The sequence below is a fragment of the Astatotilapia calliptera genome, chromosome 16, assembly GCF_964374335.1.
Source record: "Astatotilapia calliptera chromosome 16, fAstCal68.1, whole genome shotgun sequence".
NCBI classification, from domain to species: Eukaryota; Metazoa; Chordata; class Actinopteri; order Cichliformes; family Cichlidae; genus Astatotilapia; species Astatotilapia calliptera.
This window is the reverse complement of record NC_137437.1, coordinates 10,675,620-10,694,616: the sequence shown is the minus strand read 5'-3', so window position 1 is coordinate 10,694,616 and position 18,997 is coordinate 10,675,620. Positions and strand designations below refer to the sequence as shown.

General features: G+C 39.6%; 1 protein-coding gene across 1 annotated transcript; it reads left to right on the top strand.

Moving 5' to 3' along the window:
- Positions 1–9,654: 9,654 nt before the first annotated feature.
- On the top strand, positions 9,655–16,831 carry tnfaip6 (tumor necrosis factor, alpha-induced protein 6). Its single transcript, XM_026144942.2, has 6 exons — positions 9,655–9,851; positions 11,113–11,250; positions 11,970–12,131; positions 16,070–16,298; positions 16,475–16,515; positions 16,606–16,831. Exons 1-6 carry the CDS (start codon positions 9,752–9,754, stop codon positions 16,704–16,706), a joined length of 771 nt encoding a protein of 256 aa, XP_026000727.1. The 5' UTR covers positions 9,655–9,751; the 3' UTR covers positions 16,707–16,831.
- The last annotated feature ends 2,166 nt before the right edge of the window (positions 16,832–18,997 follow it).

Below are 18,997 nucleotides of genomic sequence, written 5' to 3'. Positions count from 1 at the left end.
TAGGCACACTACTTGCTTGTTTTGGCCACCCCTGCTGGATGTAGCGAGCAAGTGTCTGTAGGGTAGCGTCCTTCGAGGTGTGTTCGGTGAGCTCTTGTAGGCGTTTTGGTGAGATGAGCTGAAGTGACATTACCTCGAAGTTGCGCCCCTCTTCCTTTAGAGGTTGCTCATCCAGCGTTGGTGTGCGAGAGAGTGTGTCTGCGATGTAAAGGTGTTTGCCTTTCTTGTACACCAGAGTCAAGTTGAACTTTTGTAATCGTAGCATCATGCGCTGTAGCCGTGCCGGGACTGTGTGGAAAGGTTTGTTTTGGATTGTGACCAAAGGCTGGTGGTCAGTTTCAATCACCACTGGCTTTCCGTAGATGTAGTCGTAAAACCTGTAACATGCGAACACTACAGCTAGTAACTCCTTCTCTATCTGAGCGTACCTTCTCTCCGTTGGAGTTAAAGTTCTTGATGCATATGCCACAGGTTTGTCATCCTGAAGGCATGCAGCCCCCAGACCATGCTGGGAAGCGTCACATGTGAGAGTCACTGGCTTGTGCATGTCATAGTATTGAAGTACTGGTGGGCTAGTGAGGCATGCTTTAAGTTTGTTGAAAGCATCCTGCTGATGTTGAGTCCAGCTCCACACCACATCCTTGTGAAGCAACTGACGAAGTGGTGCCGACAGTTCACTTAAGTTTGGGATGAACTTGCCCAGGTAGTTGATCATTCCCAGGAAACGTTGGAGAGACGTCTTGTCCTCTGGTGGTGGCATTTCATTGATCGCGGAGATTTTAGTTGGATCTGCTTTTAGTCCTTCGTCAGTGAATATGTGTCCCACGTAGCTCACTTCTTTAAGTCTGAACTTGCACTTTTTTGGATTCAGTTTGAGTTTTACTTGTCTGGCTCACTCCAGAACCTTTTTTAAATTTTTGTCATGCTCCTCTATTCCTTTGCCTCCCACTATGATGTCATCCATTATCACTGCGCATGGATATCCCATGAATATTTGTTCCATGGCTCTCTGGAAGACTTCAGAAGCGGTGTTGATGCCAAAGGGCATCCTCAGGAATTTGAATCTGCCGAAAGGTGTTGCAAACGTAGTGAGAAGAGATGAGGCAGGATCTAGTTTGATTTGCCAGAAGGAGCTCTTTGCATCCAGAACTGAGAAGATGGTTGCTCCCGACATCTGAGCAGCTACTTCCTCCACAGTTCGCATGGGATGGTGAGGTCGCATTAGTGCCTTGTTCAGAACCCTTGGATCAATGCAGATACGAACATCATCGGTATTCTTTTTGTGTGTTGCGACCATGTTAGATACCCATTCCGTGGGCTCCTCCACTGGTTCAATTACTCCCAGGGCCTGCATTCTTTGAAGTTCCTCTTTAACCCTTTTCTGCATAGGAACAGGAACGCGTCTTGGAGGGTTGACGACAGGTGACACGTTTGGAGTGAGTTTAATTGAGTAAGTTATAGGTAAGTCACCGACTTCATCTTTAAACAGGTCTGTGTATTCATGAAACACTTTCTGCGCTAGTGTCTCATCCTGATCTGTGTCAACTTGGTAGACTTCCTTGCTGAAACTAACCAGTTTCATTCGCACGCTGTCCTTTAATCCGATGATGGGTTGCACATCGTGTTTTACAACTTGGAATTGCAGGTCATATAACTGTCCAGCTAGCTTGCACTTGAGAGTAACTGTGCCTGTGGTCTTGATCTTCGTGCCTCCGAAAGCAACAAGATTTACCTGTTTTTGTGACTTGAATAGGGTTTCGTTGTTGCCGATCTTTCTGTAAGTGTCTAGTGAGATTACGTTACATTTTGCCCCAGTGTCTACTTTTAGTTTGAGGGCCTTATCAGAAACTTTGACTGTGCAGTATCCTTCTTTGTTGTGATTGTTCTCACCCTCCATTGTTAGGTGCTCAATGCAAAATGTCTCATCACTGTCTGGGTCAGCATCCTCTGAAATTTGGTTCACTTGTTTGCCTCTGTGATGCGGTTTTGCTGATCTGCATTGTTTTTTGTAATGATTGTATTTTTTTGCAGACGTGACACTGTTGTCCGAAAGCAGGACATTGCTCCCTTTTGGTTGGATGCGAACCGCCGCAGTTTCTGCAATTTTGAATGTTTGTTAGAAGTTTATTTGTTTTCCTTTTGAACTTGCCATGTTTAATCTGTACAGTGTCCACACTAGCAGATGTAATATGCTTTGGTGTAGAGAGGGCTTTGCTATGTTGATCTGTGAGCTCGCTTATTTGGCATATACGCACCGCCTTGGCAAGAGTGAGTTCCGTCTCTTTAAGCAGGGAACGTCTGACGCTGTCACTGGTTATACCACATACTAATCTGTCTCTGATTAACTCGTCTTGTAGTGCACCAAAGCTGCAGGTTCTGGCCATGTTCTTTAACGTGCTCACGTATGCTTCAATGGTTTCACCGGGTTTCTTTTGTCTTTTGTTAAAGTTATGCCTCTCCATTATGACATTGGTCTCTGGGTTGCAGATTTCCCTGAACTTTCGCTTTAGACATGCGGGGTCTTCCCTCGATTCCGCGGCGACTTCTACTATGCCTTCAGCTGATATGACTGCGGGGGCATACGTGAATGATCGCTCTCTTTCAATGGCCTCTGGTCCCGCCAGATTGAGGAGTATATAGGCCTTAGTCTTAGCATTTTTGTCACTGTGGGCAGCGGCGATAAAGATGTCATATTCGCGCTCGAACTTACGCCAGTTTTCAGCGACGTTGCCGTCAAAGATGAGAGGATCTGGGCGCCGGAATCCGTCCGCCATGTTGTGCGGTGATTGCTTTTTTCGTCGTCCTTACCGGCTCCGCTTTTCTTCTTGGCCTGTGCAGGCTTTCTAAGGTATCCCACTTCTGACACCATGTAGATTTTGCTTATAATAACCGGTCCGCTGTAACTGTATGCCAGGTGTTTATTAGCAGCCAACATGAACGTCCGTACACTCGTAACAGGAAGTACACATAACATCTAGAGAGAACCACAGCGACACCTGCTGGAACTCTCCGTAACGGCAGCAACAGGAGGCAGTATGGACAAACATAACATTGCTGTTATCTACAGTGTTCGCTGTGTCGAATCTAGCGTAGAATACGTTTAGATCCTCACACAGAGAGGCCGTGGTCTGCGGTGTGCTGGTTTTCCCTCTAAAGTCTGCGATCGTGTGGGAAAACCTAACCTAAGATAACCTAAGTATCCAGAGAATCTGGGTACTAAGGTCCATTGCTCCTCCCTTGTTGATCGGTGGAGGTTTAACTACACATTTAATCCTGGAGATAGCTTAATATAAGAAAAAGAAGTGCAAGTTCAACAGTATCTCTTAAATTTTTCCACATGCTGCTGTAGTAAAGGAAAGCACAACTTTCGGAGCTTACATTTTAAGAAATAAAATTACGGAAAAAGTGTAGTAGCTCATTGTCTAGACTGCCCTGTCATTATAAAACAGAACCTTTCTGTTAATTCAGAGAAATCTATTACTTAATTACTGTCCTGTAGTATGCATGGCCATTGTGGAGGTCTTTATTAGCAGAATAATCTGTAAAATGTATGAAAATACATCGACCATATCTTTGACACCTGTGGTATATGCTGTTTAAAGAAATGGTAAAGGAAACACTGAAGCATGTTTGCTCTTTTTATGGCTGCTATGCAGATACTTCTGGAACTTCACTCAGTTAGAACCTTCCTAACTGCCAAAATCACTGTTTTTTCTGGTTCCCTTCATTTTTTTGCTGTTTGAGTCGAACCAGTTAATCACTTCCACCACTCTAAGGACTCCCCTCTTTACCTTTGTCGGTGGCAGACTATTCTGTTAATAGTCACAGTCAGGCTTTCTGGCAATTTGCTGTTCTTCCTTGTGTCCAACCTACTGCCTGTCTGTGGACTAACTTGTGTATGAGTATTCATGCATAAGTGGCTGTGTGTCATAGACCACCAGAAAGAGGAACACCCTGACCACCACTAGCTGTATTTTGACATAAATTTTGCCAAAAAGTGAAGTCATGGAAGTCAGTTAGCACAGTCGTAAGAAAAACAGGGTGAATAAACCAGAAACAAAGCTTAATTGTCCTCCTGCGTCTGCCTCTCCATCACTCCATCTTTTACCAATCTGGGTCTGTTGTATTTGATGTACATGTGGAAGTAGTTGACAGTTATACAGACCTCTGAGAAATAAAACTACCTCTGTTCCAGAAATGTGTCTGACATGTGTGGAGAGGGTATAATGGAGTAATTACTCAACACGTCCTCAGGGACAAAATTTCCAGGAACTGCTGATCGTTTCCAAATTGAAGTTCCTCAGAAGGTCAGGTAACACCGTTTGACCTGATCTTTTGTTTTATGTTGGTGACAGCATGTTCTTAGTAACAACAGTAAGCTTGAAAACGCAGCACCAACACATCATCACTATGATCAACACATCATTGCTCAGCATTAGTACTACTGTATGTGTATTAAAGGTCGAAAAGACGTCAGCATCCTGGCCAAATGTCACTCCAGTGTTAACTCTCGTCTGAGAACACTTAGCAGTGAACAACATGCATAACCTTCATTTTTTTTAATAAACTTACTTCGGTTTTTCATTTCCAGTATCTCTGAGCCACTGGGAATCAAGCTGATGGACGCTTCTTCTTTTACACCTCCTTCAGCAGATCATCTGCCTCCATATCATCCTATCTCTGTCCCTCTCTCTAACATCTTCTTCTGTCATAGAAGCCTCTGTATCCACGAATCCTTTCCTCTTGATTGGCAACTCTACCTTCAGTCCAATATATCCCTCCTCTCCTCCTCGTCACATATCCAAACCAACTCAGCCTCACTTCTCTAACTTTGTCTCCAACTTGCTTAACCTGAGCGGTCCCTCTTACATATTCTTTTCTAATCTGCTCCATCTTGCCACCACTGTCACACTTTTATCTTTCAGATCATTAGACAGATTTTATTGTTAGATAAGGGTAACCTAAGTAACCCTTATCTAACCTAACCTAATACAAATTGTAGATTTTAAATAATAATCTCATTTATCAATGGAGAAAAACTGCTCAGACTTACCTGGCCCTGTGTGAAAGAGTCATTCATTCATTCATTTTTCAAATGAATGAATTCTACGTGGAATTAGCTCGTTTGTGATTTGTGTTTACAGCTTAATCAAAACAGATTTAAGTGACCAGTTTGCATTGAGTTAGATTTTTAAAATTTTTTAAATTGGTTATGTTTTTGTAGCATTTGTAGCATGTGTAAACACCATGGCCATATTATTTTCTGCTTTGGTCATGAAAAAAAAGATGCTTTAAGGTTTAGATACATGCTAAATTAAAAAAATAACTCTGTGTGGTCAGCATTGTGTTGCCCTTCCTTTTTTCTGTTTACATTTAACATGTTTTTTCGCCCTCATGACAGACATGATGTCAGTAGTCTAAATCATACACTTTTATTGTTATTTCATCATGACGCAGACTACTCACTCTGAGCAGTGTAACCACTTTTGCTGCTGCAGTTGTAAAACACATGGAAATGATGATGAATCTCGTGGTTAAACGTGGCTGTGATGTACAGTATGACACAATTATGTTGCCTGAGAAGGACTTTCCATGTGTGGGATGGAATGGGAGGGGCACATGGAGAATTAAGACCTATACATGATTTCCTCCCAGATCTGGAATCCATTCAGACAATTTTGCCTGGAAGCCATTGGCGTGATTGTGTGTGTGATTCTGAGGTTAAGCGATATCATGTTGCTTATGGGGGTGTCAGTGACTGGATTCGGTGTAGAGTGCTTCCTGTAAACCATGGACTATGTTTAACTATACCTAACTATGTTTATTATATTTTAGTCAGTGAGTTGTCGCTTTGCCATTCAACACAAAAAAATCCTAAACAGATACCTTGTTTAACCCTTTAACGTCCCGTTCTTTTTCTAGTAGCAAACAATAATCTCGAATTTCTTCTTCGGAGTCTCATGATGCAACATTAACAAGCTAAGAGTAGCATTTACTTCCATAGATGACTAAAAAGGTAAAAGACCAGTACACTGCTAAGCAGGTATTGCCGTCATAAAGTAAGGAACTGTTTTGCTGTTGGATATCCTAAAATGATTTATGCATTGTGGTTTACAAAGATGTGTATCATTTGATTGAGAACTGACAATGCCATTCAGAGTGGACCATTAGGATTTCACTCCACTGTATTCAAGCTGGTGAGTATCAAAGAGAGGAAAAATGTCTCTCGGGGCATTTATTGTGGTAAGAAGGTCCCACAGCCAGCATGCAGGTATTTGGTTTCATCGTGTATTTGTAACTTTCCTTTTTTGTAAAGCTCAAAGTCAGGACTGTAAAACCTCCTTAGTTATGCACTTACATGCACTTTTTCTTTTTCACTGACCTCTTTTCACTCTATATGTGTTTGTCACTTCACCTTTAATCATTTGTTATTATTATTTTTGTCTGTCTTTAACAGTGTGTGTTTTGTCCTTTCTCCGCCAGCCTCAACAGATTGTGACAGACTGTAATTTTACACCCAAGTGCTTTCTGTCTAACATCTGCACAGTCATGAAAGTATTGGAGAGCAACTTGTGGTTCAGTATCTCAGTCAAGGATACTTTGGCGCGCAGACCGGAGCAGCCAGGAATCAAACTACCAACCTTCCAATTAGTAGATGACCTTGTCTACCTCCTGAGCTACAGCCACCCCAAGTTTACAGCAGCTAGTATTCCCAGGTGGTCTCGCATCAAAGCCTTCTCAAAGCCAGCTTGGCTTCCGAGATCAGACGAGATTGTGCGTGTTCTGGTTGGTAGGTTTTAAGCCTACAATAATTATTATTATTACAAAGTAAAGACCCTAGAGTAATACAAAGAAAACCCCAACAATCTGATACTCTCCTATTAGCAAGCGCTTGGTGACAGGGGGAAGAAAAAACTCCCTTTTAACAGAAAGAAATCTCCTGCAGGTTTAGGGAGGGGCAGCCATCTGGGGTGGTGGCAGGTGACCCCAAGTTGATCTCTGATGTGTTAACTGGAGTGTCAATGTTATATAGAAAGCACTAGGGTGTATAAGAAGTGCTTCTGTGCATGTGGGTGAAGTAGGGATGTTGTTTAAAGCACTATGTAAAAACCTGTCCTTTTACCATTAATATAAAGCACCACTGTTGCAGTGATTTGGTGATATGTATATAAAATAGAACTGAAAGTGAAATCAAATATATTAGGCCTACTATTACAGCTTTATGCTTTAATAGTAGTCAAAATAATAAATGTTACTAGGCAAATATTCAAATCCTCAAAATGCTCTAGGTTTCTAAAACTTCTTGGCTGTCCTTGATGTGGCTCTAAAGAAATGTATAAGAATTATTCCTAAATTGCTGTGAAAACACAATTCCAATTTTACTTCAGTGCCCATTGACTGAAGCTGTGCAAAACGAACATCTGGAAACCCCCACACAGGACTGTATGCTGTTACATCAAACTCCCCTCTGTGGCATGTGCTATTGAGCAACTTTCCTGACAGGACTGCAGAGAAACAGAACAAGAAATCCTTTTTCTATGTTGAATGAGTGAATATAAAAGATAGAGGCACCATCACGCAAGCCCGTGACACCACCCACTGGTTCTTGACACAGCATTTTAGGGGGAAAAAAAGCAGGTTTTGCTACACTCAGAAAACTAACTAAAATATGATGGGTCCTGATCGCTTTGAAAAACTGGTGAATGGCCTCATCAGCAATTCATCATCAGTGCATCACAGGTATATGAGTTATTTTAACGTGCATCGAATGTAAAGTATACTTTTACCATTTCATAGCAACAGAAAGAAACAGAGCTGTGGTTTTACTCAGAATTTTCTGAAAATTAGTCCAGATAACCAGGAAGTGATTCATACGTCATCAATTACTTTGACCGTCAGTTACTAGTAAATATTACAGGCTCCAGTTGCCTAGGTAACCCATAAACGTTTTTACTACCCTGTCATCAGTCAACCAACCATATGCTTTACTTTAAATTGTCAGTTGTATCTCAACTGCGCACTTTTCGAAAAAACAGTTTACCTCGGGACTTGACCACTTCGTGTTGTGCTGCTCCATCACGTCTTTGACTTGCTGCGGACTTGGTCACCATGCAGCTGTGAATCATCTTCATTGTGGACTCTCCGCTTTAGTAAAGTATCTTCAGGGTAAAATAATTAAATAAATAAAACAAGTCTGTCTTATTTTTTATTGTTTGCAATTTGTGCATATATTTAATGGATACCTCCTGGGTACTGGTGTTTCTTTAATAAGGGTTACACTCACAAATGTTTTGGAAACTTTCACAGTAGGTTTGTGCTACTGTTAAACATAGTATTATACTTAAATTAAGCACTATATTTAACTCTGAGTGCTGATTTCATTGAATCCATTGGCCACTTTTTGTTAAAAAAACAAAATAAAGTACTTGTGGCCAGTGCAGTAATACTGAAGCTCCACAATGTGAGCCCGATGTGTCCTAAAACAATGTCTAATGTCACAGTGGCTACATGTTTTTGCAGGCTGGGACACCTACCAGTCAAGTAGTCACAACCTTAACATTGAGCCTTGCCACAACACAAATGTTTAAGTTATATACGTATGTAGTTATCCCCCACTGTGCAGTTGTCTTATAGGAGGAAATTAGCGTTAAAGATCCAAACAGATTTTTTTTGTTCTTGAATTCAACATGCTGTAAAGTTGTGTATTTCTCTCACAAACACAACACACACAAACACAGAGTTCAGTGGAGACTGACTCAATTTTGAACCAGCCTTCAGCGGTCATTAGAGGAACTCTAGTTTTTGGCACTAAGTGTTGGAATTGATCCTGTACGTGAGAGTTGGGCTAAAATCTAAAAACACAGCACACAACTTTTCACGAAACTCTCATCTTTATAATTTAAAACTTTATAATTAGTTATTTAGTTCACTGTTCAATGAGAATACAAACACGTAGCTAATGCTGATGACACTCACAGAGAAATATACAGTATAATGGAGCATGACAGCCACATTAATAAAAATTAAAGCAACAATGTTAAAAGTGTTATCAGTTTGAATGACTCCTACATGTTTTCTAAGGCAGTGTAAGTCTTTCTCATAATGAATTCTTATATACAGTAATGTACAGTATTTTATTTATAAATGACTTTTAAAACTCAACAACTGTTTTGTTTAAATCATTAAATATACTGCTCAAAAAATAAAAGGAACACAAATCTGGTCTTTGTGGATTAAAAATTCATGTAAACAGTCCTTACTGACACACAAACTTGTTTAGAACAAAATGATATAACAAAGGTGACTGCAAACCAAAATAATCAACCCACATCAAAAATCAAAGGTAAGATGGTTCAAGTGCTCTCTGACTTTTTATTATGCAGTGTGTAAATATAACTTTACACGCTCCTCTGTTGTTAAACACATTTCCACAAAGTCTAACCCTTTACAAAACCTCTGAATTGACTTGCTTTATTTTTAAGAAGGTCTTTTTCTGACAGCACAAACGTCTGTTGTAGTGAACAGACAAACAGTACTAACTCCAGCATTTATCCTTATTTGTGCTGGATACTGTAAAAGTAGTCACTGGCTGCAGTTAATTATCTCACACCAGACTACTTGATACCTCCCACCTCTCCTGGGAGGCACCAGCAGTCAGCGTTTGGTATATAAAGCCAGAAGCAGCAGAGGGGCATAGGAGAGAACTACTGGAAACATCTGGAGAGAACAGCTGTGCACTGAGGGCTGCAGGATGCGTGTCTTGGCTCTTCTTTGGTTACTCGGGTTTGTGCTAAAGGAGGTGGAGGCATGGAGCTACAGTAACGGAATTTTTCATAATTCAATTTGGCTAGGTAAGACCGAAAGATTCCTTTTTTTCGTGCTGTGGTAGCTATATTGAAATGTTTTTTCAGAAACTGTTATCCAGTTCAGATAAGAATAACTGCATCCCCTTAGAGCTGCGAAGTCAGTTTTTGGTTATTCATAAAAACTAGTTCAACCTCCAGCTACCTGTGATTATTAGAAAGTTTTCTCCTGTGTTAATCCACAGCAGAGGTTATTTTCACATAAAGGCTTGTTGTCAGGAGGATTAATAGGCTATACAGTAGTCCAGCTGCTTCCCTTGTGCCAAACTGCACGTTTATGACCTGGCAGGAGTGCTGCAGGAGGCCAGTAAACAGGAGGAAATGACTTCATCTCTGGGCTTTCCAAAATGTCCAGATCACAAGAAAGTTCAATACTGTTTCTGCTAATCTGGGAATGTGATTGCTTTCCATTATTGTGACATTAATAATGTTACTGAGGAGTTTTGAGGAGTCTGCAATAATGCTAATCAAACAAACTGCTGTTTTAATATACATACATATATATATATGTGTGTGTGTGTGTGTGTGTGTGTATACCTGAACATTTGTTTGGAAAGAAAATATAGATTAATGAATTAAAAAAATTTAAATACATTAAATAGATTCAATATAATAAATGATAGATAAATGAATGATGAATTTGTATGCCATTTATTGTCTGTATATCTTCATAAAATAAAATCATAAAATTCTATTCATTTAAATACTCATTTATTTCCTATGTTTCCAACTTTACTTAGTTTTGATTTAGGCAGTTTCAGTCCTTCATACAGAAGCAAGACTGAAGAAAAAGAATTCATACAATATTTGTTACTTGGTTACATGTTTATATGAACTTTTAAGTCAGTCATTGTTACAGAACATACTGATAAATATATGCACAAAACATTACATTCATTAAAAAGATCAAAATATCAACTGTTGGCTAATTTAGAATGTTTTCTGCCAAGTTTTGCAGTCAAGCATGCGTAAAAGCACAGGATCAGCAGAAGACTCCCTGTTGATAGGACGAAATTGTTGGTGGCCTTCCAATTTCCAATTTGAAAAAGAAAGAGAGAAAGAATCACACAGTCTTTTTCATTCTCTCTCACAATAAAAACATGGTGTCCAAATTGGCTGTAACCACTGGGTCCTTTTAAACATGCCTCAGGCACAAAATGACTATGCTATGTAGATGACCTAGTCTTTATCTCTGTATGCAGAGAATCCCAAGGCTTAGACTTCCTTTTCTGTTCTCTGTCTTTGACAGAACAAGCAGCTGGAGTTTACCACCGGGAATCACGCAAAGGAAGATACCAGTTGACGTATAAAGAGGCCAAGGCTGTCTGCAAGTATGAGGGAGGGACGCTGGCCACTTACGAACAACTGGAGGCAGCTCGTCAAATAGGTCTGCAGCAGTTCATCCGCAAACACAACACACACACGGAGTTCCTTCCAGAGAAAGAAAGTGTGTGTGGACTGTAATTCATCAGAAGTGATTCACTCAAAACACATGCAGGTGCTTCCTTAATGTGTAGTCCATCAAACATCCTGATGTAACATCTTAACCGCCTGGAATGCTTTTAACTTGTAGGAAAAGTGGTGCATGTGCTGACATGGTAAAGGTCAAAAGGAAGAAGTGAGTGAAACAATTCTTTCCATGAGTGTTTCTATGGGTGCCTGTTGCCTTAATCCCATCTCCCATCTCGCCTAATTTTAAACACTCCCTGTATATTGTAAAAGTCTGTTAGCAACTTCTTTGGTGGGTAGTGTCACTGTTCCCACAGCACAGAAATGGACCCTGCCTCTGGCCTTACAATCAGCCTTACTGTCAGCTATTACAGCTGAGTTTCTCCACAGGAGTCTACCCAGGAGGCCATGTTTTATCTGGCCTGCTCTGGGGGGGCTGCTGATTGTGACTCTAACTTAAATTCCTCTGTGTGCGCACACATAGGAAAAACAGCCAAATCTTGGTCCCCAACAGGTTTTGACCAGCTGTTCTCTGGTTCTTAGCAGAGTTAAAAGACTTCTCATACTTTGTAGCATACAGTAGTTTCTTTGTGTCAGTATTATCAACAGCTCATGGGGGATAGTTGGGAAAAAAAACATATTTCTTCTCATGTTCAGGCTTTCATGTCTGCGCTGCTGGATGGTTTGACAAAGGACGCGTTGGCTACCCAATCGTTAAATCCGGATCCAACTGTGGTTTTGGGAAGGTTGGCATAATTGACTACGGATACAGGCTGAACAAAAGTGAGAAATGGGATGTTTACTGCTACAACCCAAACTGTGAGTATGACGTTCCCTTTCTGTTGTGCACTGTTTAATATTTTAACATCATTCATTAATCAAATGACTATGTATAATTGGAAAGGTTGGCTCTCAGTCCCGCATAGAATTATCACCAGGTTATGAAGCAGCAGCAGAGCTGCCAAAAAGATACAAATGTGCCAAAAACAATTCCTCTGGAGATCACTTGAGGTTGGCTCCAGAAGTGAGACAGACTCCTGTTAAAATAGAAAAAGTTTACAGTAGAAATAAACATTTTTACAGCCTTTAACCAAAACCAGTTTTATCATCAATAGCTAATTTTAACCTTCATAACAACTGCACAGTTTATAATTTTACTTAAACTCATCCATTTGGATACTGGTAAAACTTGCACCATGTTCCAGTAACCTCAAAACATGGAACAGGGTTTGTATCACTACAGCACAATACTTGGTGCTTAAAAACACAGCTGCACATTCATGGATAGAGTCTGGTCAGTGCTCTGCATATTGTTTATTTAGTGAGTCAGTACAGATTAAAACCTTTACAGCTTTACCACTGTTTATCTTTAATGCTGTCATCTTGAGGTGCCTCAGATTTAGCACAGTTTTGTGTCAACCATGGAGGACCATAAAGGCAACTAGTGCAGATGAGACCATAGTGGGACCATTTTTTGTCTTGACTCACAACCATAATTTCAGTCATGGTCAGAAAATGAATAAACCTGGTGGATGCCAGTGGAGCTGATGAATAACAGATAACTAAAACACATTCTGGCTTATGAGCTCTAACAGCTCAATGTTGACCCTGAATAATGCTGCATCATTTTCTATTGAAAGTTTAGTTTCTCTCCAGTTTAATGTCTCATTGTACTCTGAAATAAAAGGATAGTACAAATAAGCAATCGGAAAAACCCAAAAAACCAAATAAATTTGCACACTAAAACTTTTGACTCATCAAAGTAGCCACCTTTGGCAGATGTAACAGCTGAACACACCCGTGGCATTCTTTCTACAATAGACATCAAATATTCTTCATAAAGTTTTTCCGGTATCTCTAACAGAAGTTCCCATAAATGTGGCACTTGTAGGTTGCTTTGCTTTCACCCTTCTGTCCAGTTAATCCCAAACCAGCTCGATGAGGTTTAAGTCTGGAGACTGCGGTGACTGTTTGTTTAAGCATGTTTTCAAGCTTACCCTCTTGTTCTTTTTTCCTGAGGTAGTTCTGGCTTGGACTTATGTTTTGGGTCATTATCTTGCTGTAGGATGAACCCCTGACCAACTAAACGCATATCAGAGAGCATGCCAATGCAGAATGCTGTAGTAGCCGTTTTGGTTGAGTCTTTCTCTCAATCTGTAAGTTCACCGACCCTCAATCCAGCAAAACAGTCCCAGACCATCACAGTTCCTCCTCCATGTTCGACAGTTGACGCCGCACACTGTGGAACCATCCTTTCGCCTACTTCACGGGGTACAGAGATCCTGCATGATGAAATGAAGATTTCAAATTTTGATCCATCAGTCCATAATACCTTCTTCCAGTCTGCAGTAGTCCAATGATGGTGTTTCATGGCCCGGGCAAGCCTCTTTGCCTTACGTCTTAGTAATGGCTTTCTTGCTGCAACTCGTCCTGTCAAACCTGCAGCTCAAAGTCTTCTCTTCACAGCTGAAACTGAGACTTGCTTACTACGACCACTATTAAGCTGTGCTTGAAGCTGTTGTCCTGTGAGCCCGCCAATCATGTAAGCTGTTAACTCTCAGAAACTTGTCCTCTGATTCAGTGGTGTCTTTGGGTCTGTCAGACCTCTTCCTGTCACAGTTTGTTTCTGAGTGCCTTTTGATGGTGAAGGAAACTGTACTCACTGACACCTTGACTTTCTTTGAAATTTCTCTATAGAAAAGACCTTTTTAAGTGTCATGATGGCCTGCCTCTTTTCCATTGTTAATTGCCTTTTTTCTTGCCATTTTTGTAGCAACACACTACTTTCTGCAGTGGAGTACTGTTCAACTGATACAAGGGTTTGGTACCATAGTGTGTTCTAACACTGCTTTTATGCAGGCAAAGGGGTTGTAACTAACCCAGAAACGTAGGAAAACTGTAGGAATTAGCTGCTTTCAAGGCTTGATCAACCTCCATATTTGAGGAAATGTTCAGTTGCTCCATAATATATCTCACCTACTTACAGGTGTCACAATCAAGGGATAATTAGCGTCATTCATTTCACCTCTTGGTGGTCATGATGCCTGTGTATGTGTGTGTATATACACACACATCAAAATTTGTATCCTTGGTGAAATTTTGTTCAAGTCACCACTAAATACGTAATGAAGAATTGGAATTGAGACAACCTTAGAAAGAAGCAACACTTAAGTGGCACTTTAGTAGAAAACAAACTGTTGCAGGACTGTCTCTTGCTCTCTTACTCCTAGCTAAGAACATGTTGTCTTATATAATGTATATGACAATACACACACTAATATGCAGAATAATAACATACTGATGGAATTTAATGTTTCTTTTAGAAAATATTAATTTCATTTAAACCAGTTTATGAAACTGGTTATAGTTCTCTCATCCCAAAATTTGGCAGTTTAGATCACCAGGTCAGCCAGCTGTGGAATCCCTCTCACCATGTCTGGATCAGACATTTTGGCTAAACTGTACCCTTTGATAGATGTTAGCTTACTGTTGCAAATCTGAACAAAAAACGAAAGATTCTGTAAGACATTAATTTTGTGTCGCTCAAAGCAGTGATTGTCACCGTCTCAACATGTGTGTTTGATTTTTGTCTTGCTCAACAACAGGATTCCTTTTCTCTGTTTTGAATTTATTCAGAGCTCACATGAAAGGGACATCCCAAACTTAAATGTTTCATATGCTGAGGCACAGTCCCAGCAACAGACTAAAAGAATAAATTGTTGACACTACATTCTTCCTCCCCATTGGGTTATATTACCCAGTTACCTTTTTGTAAAGTCAAATCCGTTTTTTTAAAGTAGGTAAAATCATATATTGCGTGAGTATATTCTAGAATAGTCATGTGCTGCTTTTTACAGGTGTAAAATAAAGTATAGAAGGGAAATATGCAGCGAACATTGATTTTAATTTCAAAAGCCACCATATATCAATGTACTGCAAGAGCTCCTACCAGCCTTCTTCAGTGCTGGTGTACCCTACGATAACAGATGCTAAAGTGATACAGAATTGCTATATTGAGGTTATGTTCTGTAGTGCCCAGCACAAGAATACCACCAAAGAACAGTTTTTACTAGTGGAACATTCAGCTGAGCTCGGTGAGCTGTGAAAGATGTTGACTTAAAGTATTAAACTAACTGTAACCATGTTTGAGTAAATTCTCAAAAAAGTAATGAGTATAATAAAGTATTACACATCGCTTCTTACCTACACAACAGTTGTAGACTACTCCACTATTTTCCTTCTACTGAAAATGAACTGAAATCATTTGATTGTAGCCAAAGTGCAGGAAGAAAAAGGCTGATTTGTTTGAATTTTATTTCAGTCCACCCAGGGTTAAGATAACTGAAGAACCATTGTGATGCGAGTAAGGACATTTGTGACTGTAATGTAATTACTGAATTAAGTACATGTACACATACATGTACTAAATACTGCATGCTGAAAAATATAATGTGATTAATGTTATGCATTACTTTAGAAAGCAAAGTGTAACTTTGTAACTAGCAAACATGGAGTGTTTAATAGTTTAGTCCCAGTTATAGTCAGCTAGCACTCTAAAGGTTCATGCAAAAAAAAAAAGAAAAAAGACAGTAATCTATTATGGTGAAGGTTGGGGGTGTTTATAGCTGCTGGTTCTCAGACTGATTAAACAGAAATAAAAAATTTAGAGTAATAGCTGAATTTTATTTCCTTTATATAAATATATTCTCATATTATATTTTCTGAAAACCTTGATCCACTCATGTCACTTCTTATAGCCAAGGAGTGTGGCGGGGTCCTGACAGAGCAGCAGAAGATCATCCAGTCTCCTGGGTTCCCTGAGGAGTATGAAGATGAACAGATCTGCTACTGGCACATCCGAGTCCGCCTGGGCCAGAAGATCCGCCTCCACTTCATGGAGTTTGATGTAGAGGATGATACAGAGTGTCTGGCAGATTACTTGGAGGTTTACGACAGCTACGATGACGTATCGGGCTTTGCTGGGAGGTGAGAAAAACTAGCTGGGTAGTTATTTAGCACAGAAGATGTCCGAATTTAGGAAAAATGTCAGTTAAATGTTTTAAGAACCCAAGGTAACATTTTCACAGCCTCAAATGCCAAATCTTTTAATTACAAGAAAAACAATGCAAGAAAGTGTCTGACTTTATAAAATCTATTTCCAGGTTCTGTGGTGATTATTTGCCAGATGATATAATCAGCACAGGTGAGAGCCCTCACATTTTCACATCAAAAGAACACAAAGAAACATTTGGATTTAAAGCAATACAAAACATTTGTTTGTGATGTTTTCCAGGGAACGTGATGACACTGAAGTTCCTCTCTGATGCTTCGGTTACAGCTGGGGGCTTCCAGTTACAGTATATTGCTTTTAATGCATCTCTCCCACATAAATAAAGCCCCTCCTTTGACTGATGGTTTAATACACTGATATAATCCTGTTGCTGTATTTATGATGTTACCTTATGTACTTGATTAAAAATTCTCTGTAGCTGATTAAAGGAATAATTATTTGAGAAAAATAAGGATACATTCTTTTTTTTTGTCAGAGCTGGTGAAAGACAGGAGAAGATAATAACATAAAGACAAGAAGGAGGAATTGAAAAAGTAAAGGGACAAAAAGAGAGAGAGAGAAAGACAAAAGTCGTTGATAGACCAAACAGATTTGTGTCAAACACACAATAAACAAACAGCACCTAAAAGACAAAACTGAGACAGGTACACAACCAAACAGAATTTAGCTGTTGCAGTGAAGAGGTGATTGAGACCGCAAGGTGAGGAAAGCAGACCCAGGACCCATGTCAACAGCCCCCACTGTCCCGACTGACGAGCCCAAATTGGGGGCCCAGCAGGACATGGGAACAGTAACCCACTCAATCAACAATGCTAAAATATTACATTTGCAGCATTCTTCATCTGTTCTAACCACTAATGGGTTCTGTGTTCATTCCAAGTTTAGTTTCAGGCATAAAATTTTATTCAAAAAACAAAAACAACACTGGCTGTTACATAGGGTGACTGTAACTCAGGTGGTAGAGCAGAAGGTTGCTGGTTTAAAACCTTGGCTACTCCAGACTGCATGCTTGGGCGAGACCCAATAAGCACAGATAAAGTGCTTTGAGTGCTCAGGAAGAATAAAAAAGCTCTATATAAGAACTACCTTAAAGTATAATGTTTTGTGCTGTCTGTTTTGTTTTTTTGTTTTTTGTTTTTGTCTGTATACTTAAATACAGCAACCCACCCCGGATAAGCAGAAGAAGATGGATGCATGGATAGTTAAATAAATATCTACCATATTAGCAAAACATTTTTATTATTAGCTGTCAATGTATTTTTTAGAACCATTCCTTAAAAAAAAAAGAACATAAAAGAATAAGCAATAAAACACTACACTTAAAACTGCCCATATGGAAAAGATATATATAAATCTTACAAAGTTTGTATCTGTCTTGTGTGAAACTTGTATGAAAAGCATACAAGAGTAAAAACAGATACAAGATCCCTTGAAAAATCATATCAATGAAACTTGTATGTTTTTGGATACTTACTAAAACAATATATAAAAATGTAATGAGAAAGTGGCCACTTTCATGAGTAAATCATATAAGTCTTATATGATTCACTATATGAAGTAGGCCTCATCTTATGTCAGTCTTTCATAAGTTTTTACTATTTCTTTTCCATATGGGTGTATTATTGGCAAAATGCACATAAATTATCAAAACTAAAAGGCTAAAACTATCACGTTTTTCCTTGATAATGTGCTAAAGGACTTATTAAGAGTTTCACACTGCACTCCAAATTGGTCAGGAAGGAAAAAACTGTCTATTTGCTAATGCTAGTTTTGTTCCACACAAAATGTGGTTTGTAACTGATCTCAGAACAGTGAAAACAGAGCCAGCTTTAGCTTTCCTAGCCTGCTAATCTCCCAACGTTTTCCTGTTAGACACTGATTTACAATGCACATGCTCAAACAAGGAAAAAGCTGCGAGCTGTTATCCTCTCGGCTTGACAAGCTGAAGTCATTGATTACAGGAGATGGACACTTTTATACAGTCACTGAGATGGAGATGCCCGTGAAATGGAGCCATGCTCCAGTTTCCAGTAAGAGCCAAGAGAAATATGCTTTCAGTGACAACAGTTAACTAAGGCAAAATAATAACAGTAATGTAAAGGACTGATAACGGACTCACACATTCCCACAGAGCTTAAAATATCAAACTGCTGTACAGAGCTTTTCCTCTCACACCACTTATTTATCTGCAGCAGCTGTCTTGCTTTCAAGCTGTGTGTGTAACGCTTCTATTTTTTTAAAATTCATTGTGCCAATGCAATTGCATTGAGGTGCACTACAATTATTTGTCAGACTTATTATTTGATTTATTATTATGGTCATTTTTTATTATTCTCCTTCTTTGAAGGTTCTGGCTTTTCTGGATATAATGAACTCCTCGTGCATTCTGTGGACAATATGGCATCACACTCTGGAATGCGAGTGCGTGCCTGAGTAGTTCCTGTTGGCTATTTCCAGTTTAAGCATTACTGCACTGCTTATAGAAACATGTAAGGATGAGCAGATTTAGGGTTAGAGGAAGGCAACTGGCATTTCAGCAAGTTAAAAAAAAAAGTTGTTGTCACAGTCTGGCTGCGAAGCTGACTGTGTGAGGAGTGGAAGAGGACCAAATTGC